At 43.9% G+C, this 27,193-nt stretch overlaps 1 protein-coding gene across 1 annotated transcript; it reads right to left on the bottom strand.

Moving 5' to 3' along the window:
- Positions 1-7,046: 7,046 nt before the first annotated feature.
- Positions 7,047-26,604, bottom strand: CTLA4 (cytotoxic T-lymphocyte associated protein 4). The gene is made up of 5 exons (XM_032766899.2): positions 26,424-26,604; positions 11,205-11,354; positions 9,556-9,906; positions 8,974-9,083; positions 7,047-7,996 (listed from the first exon to the last, which is right to left on the bottom strand). Exons 2-5 carry the CDS (start codon positions 11,260-11,262, stop codon positions 7,901-7,903), a joined length of 615 nt encoding a protein of 204 aa, XP_032622790.1. The 5' UTR covers positions 11,263-11,354; positions 26,424-26,604; the 3' UTR covers positions 7,047-7,900.
- Positions 26,605-27,193: the final 589 nt, after the last annotated feature.

Consider the following 27,193-nt stretch of genomic DNA (forward strand, 5'->3'; position numbering starts at 1 on the left):
CTCTCATAAAAGGATGATTGCCTAAGGGAGGAGTCTTGCTAACGTTTCAGGGTGTTTGACAAACAGTTCATCTTATCAATGTGTCAAGATAGATAAATATATGCCTCAATGAACAATCAACGCAGGTCTTTGCCTTGACAGTATAATCTCGCCAACAGCATACCCCTCTGGGTAGGGCCAGCTCCAGGGGTTTTGCCGCCCCAAGCGGCGGGAAAAAAAAAAAGCCGCTATCATCGGGAGCTCCACTGCATCGCTTTCTTCATCGGTGGCAATTTGGCGGCAGGTCCTTCCCTCCGAGAGGGACTGAGGGACTCGCTACTGAATTGCCACCAAAGAGTCCAACGTGCCGTCCCTGGGAATCTGAAAGTGCATTAAAACATTAAAAGCATTAAACCTCACACCATTTCTGTGACATGAGCAAGTGACTAATATAGAGATCACGTCACCCACCACTGAAAGTAGCAGCTGTTTAATGGTGCACAGCAACACTAAACAAATTAGGACAGGAGCTGAAGAATAATATGTCCAGCTGAAACCTCCAGGTAACTTACAATTGGTGAGCAACATGTCTTGGTTTGAAATTCAGCCAGGACATTTGGTTTAACACTCCTCAGTTATGAAAAAGGGCCTTGTTATCTTTAACTGACCACAAAAGATCAGTTTTACATCTCAGTTGTAACTCCTGAAAATAATATTTCAGCAAAGAATAGAGACTTTTATAGCAAGTAGGGTGAAACTAGACAGCCTTTCATTTATCAGCCAACTTGCAGTTCCTACGTCAAGACAAATGAAATGCAGTGTATTTAAGGGAATTGATTTATGGAGCTGTAATTCTAATGAGAATCTGCAGATGTATCTGTCATAAAACATAGGCTCAGGGCTTGATAAGTTGCGTACTCGCCAGAACCACTCAATACATAGCTGCATTTTGAAGGCAGAGCTATTTTTCATTGTATATAACTAATCCACCTGAATCCAATCTCTCAACACTGCCTACTTCCCTTGCTTCCAATGGTTTCTGCTGCTGCTGCTTTTCTGATGTAGTTGTGGGGGTAACTTTCAGGCCATGTCTACAAAGCCACCTATGATAGCAAAACTTACGTCGCTCAAGGGTGTGGAAAAAACACACCCCGAGTGACCTAAGTTTTGCAGGCATAAGTGGCAGTGTGCACAGTGCCATGTCGGTGGGAGAGATTCTCCCACCAACACAGCTCCCACTGCTCGTTGAGGTAGTTTTGTCTATGGGAGAGCTCTCTCCCATCAGCACAGAACAGTTACACATGCAATCTTACAGCGGTGCAGCTGCATCGGTACAGTTGTGCTGCTGTAAGCTGGCTAGTGTAGACATGGCTTCAGCAAAACGCCAAAGCAATAGAGAGCCTCATACTTCGTGGAAGTGAAGTCCTTCCTGTTCATGTAATGGAGTGAGCTTGTGTGATTTATTCTGGGGCCTCATGCAACAAAACCGATTCTTGATATGGGTTGTTGTATTTACCTGCTGTAATGCACGTCCTTGCCTGCAGTAAAATGGCAGATATTGAGAAAAAGAGACTCAGTTTAACCTGTAATCAGAAACACCCATACCAAAAGCTCTGGACACCTAAGAATGAATTAGATTAGATTTAGTCACATAATGGTGACCACCTAGCAGCATCAAACAAATGACATACAAGAAAAAATTAACTAAATCAGCCAATACATCAAAGCAATGAATCTCAACCCCTAGAATACGTCCTTCAAAGATTTCTCCCCCCCTCCCCCCCCAAAACTAGAACTGGTAGGAAAATTTTTGAGTAAACAGGTTTTTGTCCAAAAACACTCATTTACCGTGGCCAAAACTTTTTTGGGGAACACATTCATTGCAATTAAACTTTAGTCAGGAAAAGTTTCTCAGATCTAGCATGGAATTGTTGCACACAAGAGACCCCTGAAATAGACTGTTTGCTAGGGTACTCACCAGGTAGCAGGAAGCTCCAGGTTCAAGACCCTGATTCTGGTTTTTGGTTGTTTGTTAAGGAAAACTGTGAAAAGGTCTTGGTTTCATCCCAGTGCAGAATGGACACATTTTTGAAATCGCAAAAATGTTGACAGGACAGGAAAACCATTTCCCACCCAGCTCTGCTCCTGACAATTCCGACGGAATGACACTCTGGAGCACCTCACACATGAGCCCTGTGGGAAGAGAAGAAATTACCCACAACTGCCCAGTGTAATTTCCAACTCCAGTTCAGGAATGCCTTCTTTCTGAATCAGGGCATCTGATAGAGACAAAATAAGCAGCTTTGTCCACTTATTTCAAGGTCCACAGACAGGTCCACAACACCTCATGATCAATGGTAGCAAAGCTGTTGATTACATTCACTAATATCAGTGTGGAAGCCTGGTCTTAATTCCTCATTGTTAAATGGCAAAAATAGAGTAAACAGGATGGAAGTAAAGCGGGAAATTACAATATGAATGAGTCCATGAATATGAAGGATTTTCAAAGTGGAGGGAAAAGAGAGCCCCACAATTCCAGCACTGGTGGTGTGACACCAGATCACATTTGCCTTGGGGCAAAATGTATCCATTTCTAAACGTAATTAGTTGATATTATATTAGAGAGATTAAGAGCAAGAATAGTCCCAAAATATCCCACCTGAATAAGCCAGTACTTCAAAGTAAAGGAAACTAATAATAGAATATGATATGATGAATTGATCTGAAAGTGTTGTAAAGGAAAGGAAAATATTATAGTTCACAGAGCAGAGTCATCTTTTCAACAGAATAAAGAGAGAAAATTCTCTTATACCCTGTGAGCAACCATTTATGACACCTACCCAAAGCTTGACTATGAAACCAGCTTATTCTGCTGAGAAGTGCTGATGTGGACAGCTTTCCTGCATGTAAAATGTGAAATCAGCAGGTTATGACTGCTATTAAATGTTTCCAGAGTGTCACTTACCAGAAGGATTTGATAACTTATACAGAAATGAATTGTTTTTCTTTCCTATCTTGTTTAAGTGCTGCTAAGATACCACATCTGGACAGCTTCAAATGTGAACCTATGGGGTTCCCCCACCCCATCCCCCCACACTGTTATCTGTAATTATTGTGCAATTTATTTCAAGTCTCTCTGATCAGATGTATTTTTATTTTACAAATACATTTTTGCGTGTTTCCATAACACACACTGAAAGTATTTTTGTCATTGGAGTAGAGACTTATAATTAAGTAGACATTTTATTGTGTTTATTTCACTTTAAACAAAGGAGAGGTGCCAATGGCAGAATCCAGGGGCCCTGAAAAATAGTTAAGAACATAGTCCAGGATTAGAAGCAACAGTCTCAGATGAGCGGACGATCCCATTCATCTAACTTAAAAAACAACCCATCACAAATCTAACCATCATGGCTTCCTCAGAAACCCCACACTCCCACCTTCTCCAGCACCCGTATAAATAGAGAGGGCTTTTCTGTCTGCCTAAAGGCCAACAGCTATCAGCTTTGTAAAGAAAAGTCTCACAATGAAGTCTTTGCAGCCCTAAGTGCCCTGCAATGGCAGTGCAAATTTAATGGTAAGTACAAATTGCCAGGGCAGGAGACTGTGACTTGCTGTCATAAGTAGATAGGTAAGGTAAGGGTTAATTTTCTTTTACTGTAAAGGGGTTACAAAGGGAACCAAACACCTGACCAGAGGACCAATCCACTGACTGCATCAATTTTGCGTTGGGGGTGTGACGATATTGATATAAACTGGGACCATATAGAACATGGGTTGCAACCAAGGTTCTGTAGTGGCACCAAATCCTATGTAAAGGGGGTCATATAAGGTGTCTAAGACCAGGTTACGGGTTACTGGTTATGATTATGCTGTCTGTATGCTTGTATCAATTTGTAGCTGAATGTTAGAATATTGGCTGTTACTGTCTGTATTTTAAATTGGTGCTGCAGTGCTGGGTGACACCCCAGACAAGATTGGTGTCAGCTCAGCTTAGCCTGCTTGAAGGCCCATTAGGACCATCACCTACAACTGACCTGAGAGAGGCAATACGCCTTGTGACTCATAGCAAGTATGCAGAAACTGGCCATGTGACTGCAAACTCATTTGCTGTAACTTTCCACAGTAGGAAACAAAGGAGTGTTCTTAACCTGGAAAAGTCTATATAAGGCAAAGCTCAATCTCCCATTTGTCTTCAGTCCTGCTTCTTACCTCTGGAGGGACTTTGCTACAAATCTGAAGCTCTGCACAAAACTGATGACCCATCCCAGCGGGGGATGTTCTCCAGAGACTCAATTTGAACCTGCAGTTTACTTCATCTCTGCTACAAGCCTGAACTAAGGACTTTGCCAGTACTGTAGTAATTGATTTCAGTTTACCAATTCTAGCTCTCACCTCTATTTTTTCCTTTTATGAATAAACTTTTAAATTTTAAATTCAAAAAAAAAGAAAAAAAAGAATTACAAAAATAATACTGCATTAAGAGATCATACAGGCTTTGTTATAAGAAATATAATAAACAGTCTGATTTAAAAGATAGCCCAATTAAACCAGTCCAGCAAATCAACACCCTGTTAAATACAAATCAATGCACATCACAGCCGATTACTTTGTTTCCTTTTGTACTCACAGATGTTTAGTAAAAATTTTAAAAGAAGATGGAGTTAGAAAGAAAAGCTGTTTTACTCACAGCCGAGGAAAACAAAAGACCCAGAAAAAGCCAAAAACCTCAAGGTTCCACCCTTACTTTTGAAATCTGTTTCCTGATATGGTCCCTGGCAGTGTGTTTGGATCCCTTTGTAACCCCTTTACAGTAAAAGAAAATTAACCCTTACCTTACCTATCTACTTATGACACTTGCCCATTCTGAAAGATAGAATTTTCCAAAGAGCCAACCCCGCTTCACACACCCAGTATAGTGAATCTCCACCTGGGGGGTTGCACTGGGGCAAAAATCCTTCCTATAGGGAAACCCCAAGGAAGAGTTCTAAAAGAAGGGTTGGAAACTGTCTAAAACGTAGGAAGCGGTGAATAAATGGGAAGCAAAGGGAGAACGATTTCATAAACAGGAGAATAAACACACTGTTGTTCCACTGCACAGCAATAGCAGGCCAGTTTCCATCTGGTGGTAGAGAAATCAGAAACATAGATGTTCCTAGTGCAACTTGTTTTTATTCACATCAGTCCTTGAATAGAAAGGACATGCAGGCAGTTCCCTATTTCAGAGCTCTTAGCCCATATACCAGTACCCTGTTCCCAGGGGGTATCTCTACCACAAGCACTGACCCTAGTTAGAAAGATTCCTCGCCCCCCATAACCAGAAGAAGAAAAAGGCTCCTGAATTGCTAAGCCAACAGCAGCAGCATCTCTAAATCCTGCCCCACCTCACTGCACAACAGAACAACATCAGTGTTGCCCACTCTCATGATTTAATGATGTTATCATGAGTGTCGAGATATTTGGTGTTTTTTGTAAAGCCTCAGCTGCCAGAGTCATGTGATTGTATAAAAACCTCAGCTTTCACCTGGGAAAAAAACCAAAGTTTTGAGCCCTTCGTGGAGAAATGCTTGAAAACGTGATTCATAAAGACTCAAACTCCAAAAATCAAACAAAAAGAACCCTGCATGTATTGTTCTTAAGCCAATCTCATCATTCTGGGGAGGCCTCAGTCTTGATTTCTGACTACTTGGACATGGCGATACTGCTTCCTTACCCCTACGGATTTGCCCAGCTGTGCAATTACACAGAGCTATCACTGTAGCACCACACACCAAAGAAATAATGTTAATTATTTGTGGAGACAGTCTTAAAGAGAGCTAGTCAATAAGAAAAACAACCATTCATCAATACATTATTTGCCATTCGACAGAATGGACTGTTTGGCTCATACATTTTGTAGCTAGTCAATAAGAAAATGTTTATTAGTTCCATTTGCTTTTATTGGAGATCAATGAACAAAAATCCAGCTACGTACTAGGTGAGATCTGGTTTGCAGGAAGATTTGCATGTGTATGATTATGGATATAAATTGAGGGACAGACTTTATCCAAGCTCTTAAATCTTAACAGTTGACTGTTTTTGTTATATGCGGCCTTGTACTTTTCAGTCTACAGTACCTAGACTGAGAAATCTCTCTGTCTTGTCACACTTTCTACAAGAATCTTCCCCACAGCTGTTCCTGCTATCTAGGGGGTGGAAAGAGGTGATAACGTCTGGCACATCAGCAAGGGCAGTGCAAGGATGTTTTGCGCCCTAGGCGAAACTTCCACCTTGTGCCCTCCCCACTGGCACCCCTTTACTTGCTGCAGGTGGCCCTCCCCGTGCTCCCCTGCCCCAGCTCCCTCCGCCTAAATGCTGGCGGTGACCGAGGCAGCCAAAGATCCGGCCGCCGTGGTCACTGGCGAAGAAAATGGCACCCCCCAAATCCTAGCGCCCTAGGCAACCGCCTAGGTTGCCTAAATGGTTGTACCGGCCCTGCGAATCAGTTATATCATGTGCAAGAAGCAGAGATGTCATGTATGAATGTTTCACCCATGGGCAAAAAATGGACTGGCCCAAATTTACTGTTTAAAGCATGTGATATGAAGGTGACTATCTTAGCCGAAGGGATAAGAATGGAGAACTTTCCCCTAAACATATCCCATGATTGAGAGAGAGCTTTTTTCAGAGATGGAAAAAGGAAATATGTTCTGGAACTGGGACCAGCTTTTTGTGTTGAGATCTACAAAACATGCCATTAAAAATCCTTACAATCACCTGCTGCACATAATTTATTGAAAATTGCCTGTGACTTTAAGTAATGCCATGGTAACACTAGTTAGGCAAATGGACCATTAGACAGATTTCAATGGTGAGCACTGAATACTTGAAGGAGGAAATCTGGAAAAAGACATGTTCGCGAGCATGCGGGCAATGCCCATGTGTGGGCACCAGAGTGTGAAAACACAGAGTTAGAAGGTAATGGGTTTCTTTGGCATTACTGCTTTCTAACATGTAGCCACTTCCTGTTTCTTCTGAGAATCTGAATGAAAAATTAACTTGACTTCAGGAAAAGCCTTAAGGTTTTTATTGAACTGTACATAACTAATAAACAAACTTATACACTTTCTTCATTTTCATGGAAAATAGTCTTTTTAAATGCAGCGCCAGACTTTCTGCTGTTTGGATTGATGCTAATTTAGCATTTCGTAAAAAGCAAGACTCCAACAGAGCTGGAGTATTCTCACAACAGTAGGCTAATAAGGCTCCTACTGTGAGACCTTTTCTTTCTAGTAGTTCCACCCAGTGCTAGCTCAAATGCCATCCATGTTAACTCCTGCACAGCATTGCTGTGACAATGGCAGAAAAGTTGCTGAGATCAGCCCTTCACAGCAGCAGTGTCATCAGCAGCCTCGGCTGGTATTTCCATAGGAATGCTAAGCGCTAACACAGGAAATGGCACCAAATGCATAGCGCTACATGGAAACATATCAACACTCCTTTATATATGAATGCATTTCAGTTTCACAAATACCTATGTTTAACTTTGTGATAACTCGCAAGCCTCTGCTTTAATAGTGTTTGATTTCAGTTGGTCAACACATATGCTGAAGTTTGACAGCAAGACATTTGACTGCAACAGTAATAGCTCTTAATGCTACATATAGGCTACATGATGGTGCAATATAACTCTTAGAATCAATGACCAAAAGGTAGCCATATTTGTGTGACAGGCATATCCTTGAAATATTAATGCATAACCTGCTCATTAATCTATTCTATTCCAAACTGCAGACATGCTGGAGAAATCACAGGGTATGTTCTTTTCTCCCCCTTCACCTTCTATATTAGGAAATTTGATTTTATTTGTTTAAATTAGAAAGCCAAATAAGTAGAATCTCCATCACAGCTGGAAAATTGCCCTGTGCTGTTTTCTTGTGCTTCAGCGAATGACGATGTGATACGGCTTAACTTTCTTCTCTTCCTCTGAAGTCATTTTCACATAGAGCCCAGTAGTGAGATACTTTCTCTTCTGAATCTATAGAACATGTGACGAAAATAAGGTAAATTCAATGTCAGACTTGACAACAAAGACAGACTCTTAATCAGTGACTGTCATGTTCTGAAGAAGCAAAATTTGTTGGCTTGTCCACATTGTTGGGGTGAGGGGGGAGGGGAATCTGTTCTAGTCACCTTCCCTTAACTCTGTCTCTCTGGTAGGATGAGATGATTATGCACTTGTCAGTCAGTGGAAGGAAGAGCAGCCATCATAGAGGAGCTTTAGGTAATAGCCAAACCCTTCCTGAATTAGCACTAAAGAGGTGTTCAAGCTACAAAGTTCAGTTCTGTACCAAAATTGTAGGTGTTCAGATTTAGGAGTTTGATGTGGCTCAAAAAGCCAGGAACTAGTTGAAAAGGATGGATCTGAATCTGAGTGCCCAGTAGTTCAGGGTGTTTGGATCTGAGGTTTGTGTTCCTGTCCATTTCTAATCGACAGTACCCCTTTCACCAGCTGAGAGACAGGGAAGGCCGGGGCTCTGTCCCTCTATTTACACCTGGGGAAAGTGGGTGTAACATACTGCCAAGTCAAAGTTCTCTACTCTCATCCCTGGTCACTTTTTACATTCACTTTGCACAGAGGTGAATGAAGACACAGTGGCTGAGTCAGTGATGTAGAATGAAGTACATATGAAGACTGATAATGTCTTAGATCCCAGTATCAGTTGGTGCCTTCTGCTCTGGATTCCAGTGCAGTCAGGTGAGTGCAGAAACTAACCTGAACCAGGGGTCAGCTGATCTGGCTGCTTTCTGCCACTCTAACAGAACAAAGCAGCAATAAACTAGCTTAAAAGCCAGGTCTGTGGCTGCTTTTCAGCACTGGAACAACAAAAAGGAACCAGAGCTTTTCAATGAGTTTCTCCCTATCTTTTTTTTTTTTCTATGATCATGTCTTTCATTCTGCCATATTTATGCAATGAAGTGTAAATTGTATGATGCTCTAGCTATGGCACTTACCGCTTTGCTCAGGACACAGGCTGAGATGAGGATACTGTAAATAAACAATCCTGAAGCAGCTGCTCCCAATATCCAGATATACAGGTCAGTGTCTGGGCAGGGCTCTGGATCTGAAATACATCAGATTAAATGTGACATTGGTAAGGAAGCTGTCACAATTCATTAACATTTTTGGGCACTGCACCTCTCCGTAACAGAAGTCACCAAAATGTTAACAGGGCCAAATCCTTCAATCCAGACCCTCTCAAAAATCCCATTGACCTTAATGGGAGTTTGACCTGGATAATGACTGCATGATTGGCCTTCTCTAGTTATGTCCTTATATGCACACATCCATCTACACACACACACATACAATAGGGGGCATTGCTCTTACAGTCCAAATATGCATTGATCATTGAATGCATCACGTCTGCCTTAGCGCTACAGGTGGTTCTTAAAGAGATAAGAGCAAATAATGGTTCTCAAAGTTATAAACTGATTTTAACTCTGATCCTTGTTTAGACTCTGTTAAGAGAAAATAGCAGCTCACTAAACCATATGTCAGAGAACAATGTAGTACAGTCAGGGTGCTTTGCTCACCGGTGACAAAGAGCTGTGTTCCCTTGCCGGTGTTCATATAATAGGGTGGTGGGTACAGCCGCTCCATCTTGCAGATGTATAGACCAGCATCAGTAGCATGCAGCCCCATGAGAGTGAGGGTCACGTTGTTTTGGCTGGGGCTGACATGACACTCAATGGTCTTTTCCACAATGAAAATCTGGTACTCAGATGTGTAGGTTGAAGCACAGATCTCGGTGTACTCCTTGTCTGTCTGTTTAAGCAGGGTCACTCGGATTTCCTCTGCATTCCCAATCTGCTTATATTCACACACCAGATTGGCAACTCCTTGCCTGTTGGCCAACACCGCTGCTGGCTGGGTCACTTCGAGAGCTGTGGTCAAAGGCAGAGCATGATGATCAACTAACACATTAAAGGAATGTGCTTCAATAATGTGTAAGCTCTTACTTAAAACCTATAAAAGCAAGCAAAGAGATTCCACCCTGAAGATCCTCCATCCCTGGACACAAACTGTGTGGGTCCTTTTGGAAGAGAGATGAGATTTCCTTTCACTCCCAGTTCGTAGACCTTTTTTCAACACCTGCATTAATGTTCTAAAAATCCTGAAGAAGGAATTCTGCAGTTTCTGAACACCCATTGTCATAGATGACTTGGAGCTCTCTGCTGTTTGTCTTTAAATAGATATATGGACCCACATAATGGACCATGTATACTGCAGGTTTCCTTCTTTTAAATAAAGCATTTTTAATATATCAGAAGGCATGAAAGGGACTTCAAATACTAAAACTTTATGCATTATATGTTAAAATTGATTGGGGATTGTGGAAATTTAAACCAAAGTGTCTAAAAAGTAGAAATAAACTCCTAGGCTGATACATTTTGACCAGGAACACACTTGATCATTTGGGTTAACAATAGAGCTGGTCAGAATTCTATTTTTGCAAACATTTTCCAATTTGTTTTATCTAGGGCAGGGGAGGTAAAGTTGCCCACATGTTTTTTCTTGAATCCTTTTAACCAACTCTACCTGCTGCTGGAGTTACATTGAACAAATTCTGATAAAACACAGCAAAAATTTGAAATAAAAATCACAAGTTAAAAAAAATCTGCTACACACATCTATAGCTTTACAGGTTGCAATGTACCACTGCTATTCATAGTTCTGTCATTTTCACTTTCTATATGGCAGTCAATGGATTTTGCGAGAGTAAGAACTGCAGGGACTGACCTTTTACCATGAGCTGGATTCAAGTTTGGATTATTCCCTGCCAGGGGAGGGTTTATTTTGCCGGTGGCTGGCAGTGCAAGACAGGGGAAAACCAGAAGCTCTTTGTCTGCTCAACTTCTATCTCTACAGTAACAATTTCATGCAGAGGATGTGATTTAAAAAAAAAACCTCTTCATATATTCCTGATCTAAACAGGAGTCTTTCCTAGCACCTCTGGTAACGCTACTGCTCTGGAACCTTTGCCTGTTTTCCCAGAAAAGTTACAGTGTGTTGCATTGGACTTGTCCACCTAGAATCCCTAGACTTTCCCAGCCTGCACTCTTCAGAGACCGAGCCTCAAATATGTCCTCTCCTTGCTACACTGAATAACTGTCCTGCAAAGGGGTGAAACTGAGAAAATGTACACACCTCCAGACACCTTCGGTCTCCTTGATCTACCCACCTTTGGTGATGCCAGTGGCTGTGCTAAGGAAGCCAATGGTGATCAATAGCTTGAGCATTCCAGCGAAGAGACAGACGTTAGAAAGTTGAAGTTGCTTGTTGCCTTCTAATGCCAAGTCCAGATGGAATTAAATCAGATTTATAATCAGAACTGCAGGGAAAAGGGCAAGACCTTTCAGGATACTGAACCTCGAAATGTTTGAACCCACACAGATTCAGTGTGTGTATATATAGCTTTGATCCCAAATACATACACTCTGTACCCGAAAGTGCATGAGACTTTGTTTTGGTTTTACAAGAAGGGAAGTAGTGGGTTTGATTAATACGTGCAGAGTTAACCTCAAACAGCTATGAACAAAACAACGATTCAGCAAATGGAAAATGTATTCAATCTGAAATCTGTCATGCATTATACTTTAAGAATTGGGGGAGGAAAGATAATGAAAGACCAGTTCAGCCCCTTTGGCAATGTAGAGTTGAAGTATGCAAAGTTCCTGAAATCACCAGGTATTTCCTTTCAAGAAAAAAATACCTTTTAAGGACATACCTTTTCAAAGTATCTACATGTTTAAGGGTCGTGTAAGCATTGAAAATCATCTTTGTGTGAGTCTGTTAGGTCCATGGAAAAGTCATTGTGGATCATTGGCAAAAGAGGTTTTAAAGTACTGTAAGTATGTATCTACATAACAGGCCATTACTTTTTCTTTTTTCTTCACCCTATTAAGCTCTTATATAATGTGCCTAAAGGTATATGAATGAACCACCACAGATTCAAAACGCCCATGAATGGTCTATGAACTAGAAAAAAATGATGAAAAATACTGTAATTTTTTATTATGATAGACTACAGCAACTCCAAAGAAGTGCTAACAGTTGGGTAAATATTTTATTTTAAAATAATATGAATATCTATATTGACATAGTTACACAATGGACATTTACTACTGTGTAATTTAGGTGTGATGCCCATATAGCAATAATGATGGCATGAAGAGAGTCATCATTTGCTCTTACCCATGAGCACGCAGTAAATAAAAATAGTGTAAAGTAACGCAAAGTTGTATGAAAATAACTGGTTGGGCCTATATCACACTGTTGGCTGGACAAGTTAAAATCAATTTGCAAATAAATTCTCCCGTATCATCAAGTGCCATGGTATAAATGATCTTTTAGAGGTGAATTACTGGCGTATTCTTGACCCTGACTTATCCAGAGTAAAGATAGAGTTAGGAACAGCATCTATACCTTGGATTTTGCATGCAGTTAAGTGAATGATGCCTTTTAGTCCTCTTCAACCATAATTAAATCTGCTGGTGGCTAAAGGGGACTGCATATTGAGTATGCAATTAACTGATAAGCTTTTTGGGGGGAATGCATTACAAAACTCAATGCTTATTGCCCCAGGCACCTGTTGTCACTTGGTACCTTGCTACAGTTAGGATGGGAGATACCATGGTACAGCTGTTGCTCTGGGAAATATTCTGTTAATGATGCCAGCTCTACTACCATACTGTTTCTTTTCTGAGGGTGCCTTTTTGGAAGAACTCCACACTTTTCTCTGTTCTCTGCTCAGAAGCCTTATGCTGGAATGACTGTAGTTCCATCTAAGTAAGGCTAGATGTGGGTCCCTGTGGAGAGAGCTCCTCTCTTCACTGGCAGGAACTGATTGAGAGTAGCACAAAACTGTCCTCTCCAGCAGTGGCCTGCTTTTGCCAGCCTGGGAAAGGGGCCCAACATGACCTTCAATCCTGAGTCAGACGACGCTGGTGCTAGACTGATGGGCCAGTTGATTTGAGCTGATGAGCCTCCTACAGACCTGTCTACACTGTAATAACACATCTACAGCTGACCTGCATCAGCTGGCTCGGGCTTACAGGGCTCGAGCTGTGTAAACATCTAGGCTCGGGCTGGAGCCTGGGCTCTGGGATCCTTCCTGGTCACGTAGTTGCAGAACTTGGGCTCCAACCCAAGCCCAAATGTCTACACTGCAGTTTTATAGCCCCACAGTCCAAGCCCCAGTCAGCTAAACCCAGGCCAGCTGTAGGTGTTTTATCACAGTGTAGACTTACCCCTAAGGCTCTAGGGCTGGTCCATCCACCCCCTTTGTACCACAGAAACTCCTTGTGGGTTACACCACGTCCCCTGATCCAGGCTGTGCTAATCCATCAGCCCCCTGTACCTAGCACCACTGTTTCCTCCAATATTATCTCTTTACTGCCAAGTGTTTTTATGACCACCCTTTGTTTTCTCCCCACTTCACCATACCGCCTGCACCACCACCTAGTTTTTGTCCTTCCTTTCCCCTCGCCCATGCTTGTCCCCACCCCACCACTCCTTCCGATCCCCATCCTCCAGCTTCTGCTCTCCTCATGCCCCCGCTGTCTCTCTGACCGATCCCACCCTCTGAACTCCCCCACACTTTCCCTCTGCAAACTCTCCTCTCCCTCATCACCTCAGTTCCACCCACCCACACACACACAGTTGATAAAACGAGGGAGAGGAAATAAAATTAAGAATCTGCTTCTGTACATTTAATGGGACCGTACAGCTTGGCAGAATAGCCACATGATCATATTACTGTAGCCCATATTCTTCCTCCGCCCATGTCCCTATTCATATAGTCTCTCACCTACTGGCCCTGGTTCTGAGTTGCTTTGTTCCTGTACTGGAATGGGGCTGGGGGTGGAAAAGGTAGCGAAGGTAGGTGGCGTTAAGTCCCTTTGTGTTTGCATTGCATTCCGATGCAGAGAGGAATCTGCCTAACCTCTGGTTTCGATTAGAGCAGCTGTAGGCCTGTTCCAAGTTAAACTGTGTTTCCTACAGGTCTCTGTGCACAATGCACTCCAGCCCTCTCCCCTCCCTCACCTCAGAAATCTCCCTTCCCTGTCCCTGGACCACCTCTGCCACTGCCAATGCTGTGGGACTCAGAGAAGGGTCCAGGTGCTAACTTGGCTTGTGAAGACTTTGAGTTTCAGAATTTCTTCACTGGTGGTATTCCCAGAGGCTGTCATGTCTAAAATTAAAATATAAACTCTTTGGGGCAGGTGGCTAAGTTTTATTTGTTATGGAGCCCAGCATATAAATAACAGTATTCTTTCCTCAGGGGCCGCACAACTCTCCAAATAACAGGTGAGCCTTTCTACTCCACATGTGCTACTCTAAGTACCATCATCATGGTCTTCACTGGGTGGCTTCCAGAGCTAAATGCCTTCACAGCTTGAGCTAAAGAATCAAACTATGAGCTTTTGCAGACTCACTCTCTCTGTAGACCAAGCACAGAGAGAGACGCACAACTCAGATTTAACAATGTGCTCCACTACTATAACTAGGCGTATTCGGATGAGGTAGGTAGCTAGGTTTCTCAATTAATTGAAAAGATCTGTGTCATTTTGGGTTGATGCAGGGCCGGCGCTTCCATTGAGACGAACTAGGCAATCACCTAGGGTGCCAGGATTTTCGGGGGGGCGGCATTTTGCCGAAAGGGCGGCAGGCGGCTCCGGTGGACCTGCTGCAGTTGTGCCTGCGGAGGGTCCGTTGGTCCGCGGCTCTGGTGGAGCTGCCACAGGCATGCCTGCAGACGGTCCACTGGTCCCGCGCGGCTCCAGTGGACCTTCCGCAGGCACGGCTGTGGCAGCTTCACCGGAGCCGCAGACCAACGGACCCTCCGCAGAAATGGCTGTGGCAGCTCCACCAGAGCTGCGGGAGTGGCGCCCGGGGCGGTGAAATGGCCGTGTGCCTAGGGCACAAAAAACTCTAGTGCCGGTCCTGGGTTGATGTCTGACACTTGAAGTTATTTGACCTGCTTTTCTTTTGTTTAATAATTAGCAAGGACAAAGTATCAGCTTCCATTAAGTCAAAATTCCCATTACAAACAATTATTATTATTCCACAATTAATTTCATGTTTTTAAAAACATTTTACTCCACTCTAATGCTGTTTTTCTGCATTGACAGGAACTAAAAAAACCATTGGGTTGGTGAATAACTTCAGATGTAATGGAGAGAAGAAAAGTTTAACATTTGCATAGCATCTGGTTTCAGGATATCATGTTAAGCTCAGGCTGTGAGATCATCTCTAATTATTCATGTTTTTAGCAAGTTAGTTCACCACAATGCTATTGAGGTTTTGAAATGCACTGTTATTTTAAAAAATAATCCAGACCTATATATGAAAAGGCTGAAGAAATATATTTTGCTGAAAAAACAGTAAGTAAAGAAGAAAGGAAGTAGTACGGTGGCTGGAAAAATAATTGATTCATTACCATTAAAGGACTAAAATCTGATTGCAAAGCCCGATATGGCCAAGTTTGGTGTATTGATCTGGGTCCCATGGGAAACCACAATTCACATCACACAACCACTTAATACCAGATGTTTCAGAACTCTGGATTTTCTGTCCACCTTTAATGTGAAAATAACAAAATGGATCCCAACGATGCACTGTTTACCAGTTTAAAAACGAACTGAACTGGAGTTCTTAATAAAGGAATGCCTTTGGTTAGCAATGTAGGTGATACAACTAACGACAATCTTTTTTTCTGAATATTTGTCAATGAGCACTGGACTACATTTCTTGTGTATCGCAAGGGAATATTGACCAAGGGGCAGGGGCATGCACAGGAATTTAAATTTTACTGCTGGGGGGGCACTGGTGAGGGATGCAGAACTCCTCTGGGGGTGTAGGGAGAGCAAACTCCTCCAGCCCTAGGGCCCTGCTCCTGGGCTGCAGCAGGGAGAGTGAGAGAGCTCCTCTTCTGCCGGGCTGAGACAGAGTTCATTCTCTCCGCCACAGCCCCAGAGCTGGAGAAGTTCTGTCCCCCCAGCTGATCATTGGCAGGGAGGCCCATGCCCCTGCTTGCCTCCACTTGCACGTGCCCCTGCCAATGGTTTGCACAGGTATAGATAGATAAGATTCAATGGATGTCTTTTACTTTGCAGTTGTTGGTAATTCCTTCTTTAGACCTCATCCTTTTTATTCACCCCACCCTTTGGAGCCACCACTGATGTTGACTCCATAATTCTATTCGATGAATGGCATTTGCCTCTCTACTATGACTATGAGGTATCCATGGTTAAACTAACATGGAGAATGAATCAACTCCTATTGCTAAAGACAGCAGCGCAAAGTTAGTACTGAAGGTGCACACGAGAACATACATTCTGCCCTGCAGCTAGCTAGCACTGAAGGTGCACACCAGAACATACATTCTGCCCTGCAGCTAGAGCATCCCCATTTATTATTTGTATTGCAGAAGTGGCTAAGAGCCCTAGTCATCAACCAAGACCCCTCTATGCCAGGCACTATACAAACACAGAACCAAAAACCCAGGCCCTGCCTCAAAGATCTTATAATGTCAGGGCTTGTCTAGGCCAGTGCTTCTCAAAGCCAGGCCACCGCTTGCTCAAGAAAAGCCCCTGGCAGGTCAGGCCAGTTTGTTTACCTGCCACGCCCGCAGGTTCCGCCAATCTCATTGGCCGCAGTTCACCGTTCCAGGCCAATGGGGGCTGCGGGAAGGGTGACCAGCATATCCCTCTGCCCGCTCCACTTCCTGCAGCCCCGATTGGCCTAGAGCAGTGAACTGCGGCCAGTGGGAGCCGCGATCGGCTGAACCTGCAGATGTGGCAGGTAAACAAACCGGCCCAGCCCGCCAGGGACTTTCGCTGAACAAACGGCAGACTGGCTTTGAGAACCACTGGTCTAGACTGACAGCACTGCAGTGGCGCAGCTGTGCCATTGTAGCTCTTAGTAAAGATGCCACCTATGCCGACGGGAGAGCTCCTCCCATAGGCGTAAGTATCCCAGCACCCCACGAAGCAGTAGATACGCCAATGGGAGAAGCCCATACAGTAGTTACATGAATGGAAGAATTCTTCCATCAACCTAGAACTGTCTATACTGGATGTTGGGTTGGCTTAACTGTGTCTCTCAGAGGGTGAATATTTCATACCCCATAGCAATTTAGCTGGGTCAACCTAATTTTTTAATGTAGAGCAGGCCCTTGGTATAAGACAATAAACAACAGGTGAAAACAGACGGACGGGGAGCACAAAGAAACAGCAAGACCATAGTGATCAGCATGATAGGCAGTGCTCTGAGCACACCAGCAGCCAAACTGTTGTCAAGTATTCTGTAGGCACCTTCGGAAAGGAGAGATTTAAAAGGGAAAATGAGGGGGCTTTGCAGATGTTTACAAGGAGCTTCTCTCAAGCATGAGGATCGGCATGGGAGAAAGCACAAATGTGCTTGTTTAAAAATGTAATAAGGGATTAATGAAAGCTGGCATCGATCACTACTGAGGTGTTGACCCCTCCCTCTGAATGAGGGATGATAGGCTAGGAAAGGCCTTGAAAGTTTCTTTGATCCGATACAGAAAGGGGAGCCAGTGGAGGGATGCAAAGAGCAGAGCAGCACAGTCAAAGCAATGAGCTAGGAAAATCTTTGCAGCAGCATTCTGAATAAACATGGGTGGGGCACAATTGCATTTCTCAAGGGCAGCAAAGAGTGAGTGAGATCTGAAATGAGAGTCTGGACAAGAGATTTAGCTGTGTGTTCAGTTGCATTTGACTGCACCCTGCATCTAACTGCATGTATGGTTAGTAGCTTTCAGAACCACACAACTGGGGTGCTCTCCTTGAGGTTGTCACTGGGGATTGTTGGGGCATTGTGAGACAGAAGCATGTACTGGAAGATTCTGGCACCTTAGGAGAACTTCCCTGATGTTAGAAGCCGGGGGAATGTGACTAGCAAGTGGATTGAGGGGATGGTTAAGGGGAAAGTATGAGTGGCTGGATGAGGGAAGGAACTTATCTCCCACTTTAATGTACTCAGAGTCATAATATGAATTTAAAGACATATTCCCAAACAAAACACGTCCCTGAATAAAAGCATTTTTCAGTGAAGTCCATCTACCACTCTGCTCCCACCCCTGCAAAATTACACTCTTTCAATAAAACTACATGTTAAAAATCATGAGGTTTAAAAGTCTGGAAATAAACTGTTAAGTGATGCAGACAATTCCCTGCAGCCATAGAATCATCCTTCACTAACATCCTGCCTGACTTATCTCCTCCACCCAACTTAACTTTGCCCCCTGGGAGTTTTGATCTGTACTGGAAATGTGCTGTTAACTGCGTACTGTTAATTTTACATATTGCTAATTAAATGCACAGGAAGGCGTACGGTGCCGGGGTACTTTGAGTTATGTCAAAGTCTGTGAGCTTTTATCAAGTGATGTGTTGGTGAAGCAGAATGATACTTTCATGAGTAAAATCGGCCTGATGGATCTGTTTGGTGTTAAGAAATAATGGGCTTATTACGTGGTATTGAAGATTTATGTAGGTGTGTGTGTAGGCCTTGAACGTTTGTATTTTATTATATAAGGACTAAAGTAGGTAGGTTTTTTTATTCAGGCTTAAGAGTTTCAAAGTGGACAAGTGATTTTGAGTGCTTCTATTTTTGCATAACCAATTTGAAACACCTTACGAGGGCTGGTTTTCATTGACTGGGTACAAAGTACACAAGGCTCCTTTAAGGTGTCTCGTGTAAGCTGTCCACAATCAATAGTCACTTTTGGAAAGGTTGGCCAGCATGTGTAGTGTATCTTAGTGTTACGAATATTGGAACTGAATCCCTTGAATGGGATATAGGATTTTCTAATCTCTTATTGATACTGTTTTCCGTGTATATATTTCTGTCCATGTTAGACAGCCAAGGTAAATTTGGGCGGCAGGATAGCTCAGGTAGGATAACACGGAGGGATGAGGTAGTTTTTAGTACCAGGGAGCTGGATCAAGCTCTTTGCTGTTCGTTTCCAGACTTTTTAATGATCATATTTTTAAAAGGGGTAAAACATGTTTTGTAAAGAATGTGTAATTGTTATCCCATGATCCACCATTTCCCATAGCTCTTTGTAGAGCTAAGGAAGGAGTGGAGGAGGCTTTTGCTGAGTTTGTGATTGGTAAAGGGTGTGTAGGGCTGGTGACAAGTCAGCATAGGCAGGGCCCCATATATTCCACAGTTTCTCAACCAAGAAATGTGTAGTCTGTGATGGGGTGTCCACCCCACACAAGGCTTGAAAGGGTTAAGGTGGCCAGATAGGTCAATTAACTCCCTGGACTGCACCTGGAGGAGAGCCAGGGAACAGGGGTTGATTAAATGAGGCTCAGCTGGGCAGGAACAGGAAGCCCAGGAGCTGAGAGCAGAAGCGGGCTGCAGAGAAGTACATTGCAGTCTCACCCTGGGAGGAAGAAGGTATGTTAGGACTACAGAGGGTAGCCCACAGTTACACCCTGGGAGGAGGGAGTTGGGAGGTTGGCAAATCCAAAGAGGGGGAAAGCCAGGAAGATAGGAGAAGACTCAGGGAGAAAGCAGCAAAAAATAGGAGTGCAGACCTTCCCACTGAGCTAGAACACTGAGTACAGGGAGGGTTTGTATTCCCCCACCAGCCACTGGGGATGTGTAACCAACCAGGAAGAGGACAGTGGACTGCCAGATTTGTTCTGGAAAGACTTGGTTACATACCTCCATGGAAGGGGTAACCTCATAGCGACCTGGGCAGAGGGCTGAGTTACAAAGAGGAGGCTGCAGTTCTTGAAGCGAGAGGGACCTGGGGGGTGGGAAAGGGTGACGGATAAAGACACCACCAGAGGAGGGCAGCACCTGGCAGAGCTAATCCCCAGGACGGCCAGGAAGAGGTGTCATCAGCGGTGAGTGGACCCGTGACACAGACAAATCCACTGTTCGCCACATAACTGTGCTCTGGGATCTAAACTTTTATTAATAAAACAAATCAAAACTAGCTGTTGTCATTGTGAAGAACAATTGAATATGTAAACAGAGGCAGTGTTGTCTAAACATCTCCCCCTGGCTCTAACAAGTGCACGAAATAATAGCTCTGAGAGGTGTGAACCACCCCATTCATCCCACAGGGATAAATCAGACACTCCAAATGTCCAACGGTTAACTTTCCGTATGGATCCTTTCAGCAGAAACATCCAACTTATCTGCTTATCCCACAATCCCAAATGACCTCCCACTTTTCCTCAGGTGCCAAACCCAGGCGGGAAAGCCGGTGGCTTGGAATTAGTCACTTGCCATAAAGGGCACAGATCCTTGGCCAAAGGCTAGCTGATATCGGGCAGTAAGCTAGGAGGGTAGTGTAACTGATACCTGCTTAGGCTAATAGAGGCATGCACAGGAGAAGCAAGCAGAGTTTTTTAAAGATGTTGAGTATTTAGGGTGAAAGCTGGACTGCTAAATCATTAGGTGGGGAGAAAGGAAAGGAGGGCTTGTGAGTAGCATCTCGGTGTGTTTGTTTTTCTTTCAAACAGGAGTGAGATTATCTGTCACAGGTTATGAAAACAATTCATAGAATCATAGATTATCAGGGTTGTAAGGGACCTTAGGAGGTCATCTAGTCCAACCCTCTGCTCAAAGCAGGACCAATCGCCAGATGGATTTTCACTCCAGTTCCCCAAATGGCCCCCTCAAGGATTGAACTCACAAGCCAGGGTTTAGTAAGCCAATGCTCAACCACTGAGCTATTCCCCCTTCCTCAGAGCCCACTTAAAATCAAGCCCTAACAAAAGCTGGTGGAAACCTTTTGAATTTTGTAATTTTGATGAAATGTTGAGTAAAAAGAGAGAGGGGAACTTTTGCAAATATTTTTTCCAATGTTTTCACCACCCCAACCCCAAGTTTCTGTATTTTAATTGTTAAAATATCAACTCTTTCGCAAAAACAACAACAATGAAGCATCTCCTACTTTATCTAAATGACTTCTTCACCAATGCATTGCTAAGCCTGAGCAAAAAATGTGAAAGTTGCATTTTTAGTAGAAGAAACTGCAAGTAGATAGACATCTTTCTTGCTAAGCTTTTCCCTTTTGTCTGCAATTTTAAATGGCCATGGTATTAGCCCTCTTTTTATGATTTTCAAACGACAGCAACAAAGTTGGCTTGTAAAAATACAGAAATAAAAAGCCTGATTCTCACTGACACTAAATTTTTTTCTACACACGAAAGCTGTACCACTTCAGCTATCCCACTGCAGTTAAAACCATACAATCCCCTTACGCAGGGCCAGCTCCAGGCCCCAGTGCGCCAAGCACATGCTTGGGGCGGCATGCCGTGGGGGATGCTCTGCCGGTTGCCAGGAGGGCGGCAGGCAGCTCTGGTGGACCTCACGCAGGCGTGCCTGCAGAGGGTCCGCTGGTCCCGTAGCTCTGGTGGAGCATCCGCAGGGATGCCTGTGGGAGGTCCACCGGAGCCACAGGACCAGCGGACCCTCCGCAGGGACGCCTGCGGGAGGTCCACCGGAGCCGCAGGACCAGCGGACCCTCCGCAGGGACGCCTGCGGGAGGTCCACCGGAGCCGCGGGACTGGCGAGCGGCAGAGAGTTCCCCGCGGCGTGCCGTCGTGCTTGGGGCGGCGAAATGGCTAGAGCCGGCCCTGCCCCTACGTGTGGGTGTAGTTAGGCTGGTATAAATGTGCTTTATACCATGTAGGTATCCTCGTGTGGGCAGGGAAATAACAACACTGGTCTGTCAGTTATACCAGTATAACTGCGTCCGCACTAGGGGCTGTACTGGTATCACTCTTGGTTTTAAAAAAAAAAGTTGCATCTCTATTTAAAAACAAAATTTAGGTGAGATCAGGCCTTAGGTAGGGTGACCAGATGTCCCAATTGTATAGGAACAGTCCTGATTTTGGGGTCTTTTTCTCATAGAGACTCCTATTACCGCCCACTCCCATGCTGATTTTTCACATTTGCTGCCTGGTCACCCTAGGCCTCAGGCCACACTGTCCTGGCGGGGTAAAGGGACCTTAAAGTGAATCCGAATTGACACTCACTTTAAGGCAACCTTGCAATGACATGATAAATGAGAATGGGAGCCAATACATTTTGTCTTGTTGAATTAATGAGATACTGTGGGGCTGGCGGCCTACATATGGTGAGTATGAGTACTTGGGAAATGTTGCTTCTATACTAAACGCCCTTTGTAAAACTCTTGAAGCTGTGCAAAGTGGTCGCCTTCTGGGAAATGGGGTGTACAGCATTTTACAGTACATGCCTGCAGTGACTCAGAGCAGCTCCCCGTACAAACTGTAATCATCTTCACTCATTTGACTGTTTCATCATTTTCTAGTTGTATTACTTTAAAACTATTCCCCCCTTCTCTCCTCCAGTTTTCTCTCTTCTTCGTTTTACTTTTTGTTCATTTCAAAATCTTCCTTATCTTCAGAAATATCAAGTTCTCACTGTGATAGAATCAAATCGTGCCATCCTGTGTGGTGAGATCAGCTAGGAAGATCGAAATGGTTAAATATGCTTGCTCATGACCAGAATTACTGGCATTGCTTGGCACACAGTGCTCTGACAATTAATTTGTCAGCAAAAAAGTGATGAGCCAGCAACCCCCCTAATGGCTGCAGAATGTGAGTGGCAGCAAGTAAGTGTGTTCTGCTGAGGACAAACCAATGAGCCACGCTGGGTCACTGCTCAGCAGCTGAGGCCGCAGAGCACAATTAAATGAGCCAGGCTGAGGCCTGGTGTTCGGCTGAAGTCAAATGACCAGCACCTGCAAACACCAGAGCTTTGTTCGTCCTAATACCTTAGCTCTGCTCCGTAGTTTTAAAAGCACATCTATTCAGCACTGCAAAGGAAGGATTCTTACGCGAGGGCTGGGACTGCAGGTGAGTCACCAGAGGGTGGCCAACGAATTGTTATAAAAACAGTTTAAAAAACAAAACAACCCAGCAGCTGTTAAAATCCGGTGGCTGCAAGCTAATGGGAGGGATGAAGAAACTGTGCTCCCTTCTCCGCTTGATGCTGCCCTCCTATGTCCCTACTGATGCTCCTTATTTCACTGCTGAGTGCACTCCCATGACTGCACCAGAGTCAGCATCATGGACAGGCAGGGAAAACACCTGCTCACAGCCTCCACCAGCTTCTTGCCATGGCCAAGTGACACATCCAGAGCCCACCTAGTAGCACCCTCACACCATCCACCAACAATCTACTAGAACCTTCAGCTGATCTTAAAGAGCAACACCCCTGCCTCTTGCTTGTAGTATTTCCACTTGCCACTTCCCTTTGGAGCTCCAAACTCTCCATCTACTTGCCTGCATTTCTATAGTGCCTATATGACCAGCTTCTATGCTCTAATGCACTGGTCTGTCTTTGGAACTTGTATCATTCCTAAAGCCCTACACAATAATCAGTGTGCCTCATGTACATCCAGTGTTTACCTTTTTTTCCCTTTGTTTGAAAGGAAGGACATTGCACACATCATAGTTGGCTTGCCTGGATTACTGTGCCCCTTCTAGCCAAGTGCATCAATTGTTTCTTGGAAATCATCATCGGTGGTTGCCCAAGTACCATGTTCATTGGGGTCCCTTACAGACTTCTGCCACAGTAAACATGTTTTATGGAAAATATTGTGTAGCACAGGAGTTGATCTGTATTAACTCTTTTGTAGGTAGAACGGTGCTACTTCCCTGCAACAATTCCTTAAACAATTGTTACCTGTTTTCTTCTCATTTATAATTTCAAGTTTTGTGTGAAAAGTATTCCACCAAATGAAATAGCGGGCACTGAGTCAAGAAAATGGACAGCTGATTCCAATGTACGTCTACAAAGCTGCATCCTTTCTGGTTCTCTGGAGTTCAGGACACATCCATCCTCTGGTCCAATTAACCTGAAGCAATGCAGGAATCCTGCAGTAAGACAACAGCGGCATCTTCCCACTTGTGCCATTTGTGTTCACTTCAGGTGCTCTGTGAAGCTCAACCAGTCAATCAGCAAATAGTCCTATCTTGGTGTGCAGCTGAACTGCCCTCAGCCCATGTCTGGGTGGGGAAGGACTCCTCATGTGGCATAAAGACCCCCTTTGTACTCTACAGGCCTGATCCCCAGATGTAGCTTACAGCAGCTTGAGGACAGCTCTTACACTAGCTGTCAATAAACCCAAAGGGCCAAAACTGCACCTGAGTGGAACTGTGTAGCATCATCCTGGTCGCACTTGTGTCCTAGCAGCAGGGGAAGGCATAGGGGCTGCTGAGCTGGCAGCATGTCACCAGAAGAATCCCACTGTACCTGAGCGGTCCTCCAGCGGGTTGAGATTTACAGCCGGAATTTGCTGATGGTGTGGCACTGAATCACCCCAGCACAGCAGGGGAACTGACCCTTTGTGTCCAAGCTGTTGTTATACACCGTGTGCAACTGTCAGGACTTCCTCAGTATCCATCAGATTAAAAAATCTGCAACTGCATCATCATTTATCTAGCAGCAAAAAATGATTTGAATGGTACGTTACAATGACATTAGCTCTTAATCATCTTTTTATCTCATTAAATGTCTGGCTGTCACTGTATTTATTCTGGTGTGACCCCAGAGAAGAGAAGCTGTAAAATGTCTGAGCTTTGTGATGATACCCAAGAACAGAGAAAAGACCCTGATTTGCAACTACGCAGAGCAAAAGAATCTTGTCAGTCATGTGCATTGCACATTCTATGTGAAAAACAAGACAATCAGAAAAGATTAGAAAATGCCTTGAGCTATTGCTTGAGTCATCCACATTTTGTTTGTGTTTGTCTTTCAGGGCTTTGGCTCTCCAGTACACAGTGAATATATATTTAATTTATTGTGCATGTCATTTAATACTAAACATTTGATCTAAGATATGGCTGAGCTGAGGAAACTGAGATGGCTCCAGAGATAAATCAATGGAACGAACCTTTGAAGTTGAAATTTATTTCTCGATAGTTGCATGGCTCGGCACTGGAGATTTACTGGGCTTTGACCTCAGCGGCCTCAAGCAATTATTCCAGTATTTAAGTATAGGAAAATGCTACAGTCACACCGACAGCAGAAAGATGAAGACGGGGCCAATTTGGCGGGTACTGTGAAATATATATCTTGATTTTAGTAAGGCTTTGACACAGTTGCACATGACATTCTCATAAGCAAACTAGAGAAATGTGGTCTAAATGAAATTACTCATAAGTTGGTAGACAGTATCCAAAAATAGTTATCAATGGTTCACTGGCAAAATCGGAGGGTGTATCAAATGGGGTCCTGCAGAAGTCAGCCCTGGGTCCCGTATTAATCAATCTTTTCATGAATGACCTAGATAATGATGTGGAAGTGTATGCTTATAAAATCCCCATCTGACACCAAGCTGGGTGGGGTTGCAGGCTCTTTGAAGGACAGGATTAAAATTTAAAACATCTTGACAAATTGGAGAATTGGTCTGAATTCAACAAGATGAAAGTGCAAACTACTTCACTTAAGAAGGAAAAATCAAATGCAAAATGAGAACTATCTGGCTAGGTGGTAGTACTGCTAAAAGGATCTGGAGGCTATAGTGGATCACGTTTAACATCAGTCAATAATATGATGCAATTGTGAAAAAGGCTGCTATCATTCTGGGGTGTATTAACAGGACGTAATTCAACCTCGGTTGTGGTGCAGCCTTAGCTGGAGTACTGTGTCCAACTCTGGATGCCACACTTTAGGAAAGATGTCAATAAATTGAAGAGGGTCTGGAGGAGAGCAGCAACATTGATAAAAGGGTTGGAAAACGTGACCTATGAGAAAAGGTTAAAAAGTCCATGTTTAGTTTTGAACAAAGAAGACTGAGGGGGGAAGCTGACAGCAATCTTCAAATATGTTAAGGGTAGTGATCAGTTGTTCCCCATGTCCACTGAATGTAGCACAAGACACAATGGGCTTAATCTGCAGCAAGGCAGATCTAGGTTGCATACTAGGAAAAACTTTCTAACTATAAGGGAATAGGATCCCAAGGTATGTTGTTGAATCCCCGTCATTGGAGGTTTTTAAGAACAGGTTAGACAAACACCAGTCTGGGATGGTCTGGGTTTACTTGGTCCTGTCTCATCACAGCGGGCTGGATTTGATGACCTATTGAGGTCTCTTCCAGCCCTACATTTCTATTATTCTGTGATAAGTAATAGCGATGTAGAGCTTGGGATGGGAACATCTTCCCAAGGCTGGTCAAGATAACTGTCCATGACCAGTTTGTACATATGCAGCATTACACTGTTGACACCATAGGCTGAATTCTGCTGGATCTATTTGCAACCATACAAGGGTGATTGAGGGAGAGGTGGATGGTAGCCACTCAAAGGATTCCAGAGCCATTGTGCCAGCATAGTACAGGATGGTTCAGGGCAACTAGAGGAGCATGCTGGGGACTCACCTTCCTGCTGCTTTATACAGGATCAGCGTTTCCCCACCTCTGCCCCACATCTGTTTGGAGCAGCTTTTGGTAAGGATGTGGGGTGTTGCAAAGGGGCTGAAGTTCATCCTCCATTTTGGAAAGTGGGGCTTGGGACAGCAGGAAGCTTCAGTCTGCAGTCAACACCAGACCCTGGCTGTGCTAGTGTTAGGGAGAGTATAAATGAAAATAATGTGTTAAAAACAAGCCCTCTGTGCCTTAATGAGGAGACCAACACAGCCCCTCCTGCCAACCACAACCGCTGGTAGTTAGCCAACCAGTAACCTGGCTACATCCCTAAGCCATCAGTCCATCCCACTTGCAGCTGTGACAGACTGGTCAGGGTAGTATCTGGTCCCCTCTCACCTAGAACACTTCTAGTGCTGCCTTTCTAATGCTGGGGGAGAGCGTTCCTGCACCCCTTTCTCCCTACCCATCATATTAGTGCCCCAGGGAATAAATCCCAGTATTGTCAAATTTCATACTGTAAGTTATATTATTAACCTTTTCTCGACGTTATACCATAGCATGAATATCATAATTTCAGAGTGCAATCATGAAACAAGAGCACACAGAAACACACACCTCAGCATTCATGATTCATAATTCTGCTGCTGAACTTATTTCTAGTACAGTTAGTTCTCTAGCAAACTTCATCATGAGGGAAATGTGCATCATACATTTTCTATTCCATATTGCTTACTTTCATGGCAGGCCCCTCCCAGCTGACATGTCAGTGCACACATATAGAT

The sequence above is a fragment of the Chelonoidis abingdonii genome, chromosome 10 (assembly GCF_003597395.2).
Source record: "Chelonoidis abingdonii isolate Lonesome George chromosome 10, CheloAbing_2.0, whole genome shotgun sequence".
NCBI lineage: Eukaryota > Metazoa > Chordata > Testudines > Testudinidae > Chelonoidis > Chelonoidis abingdonii.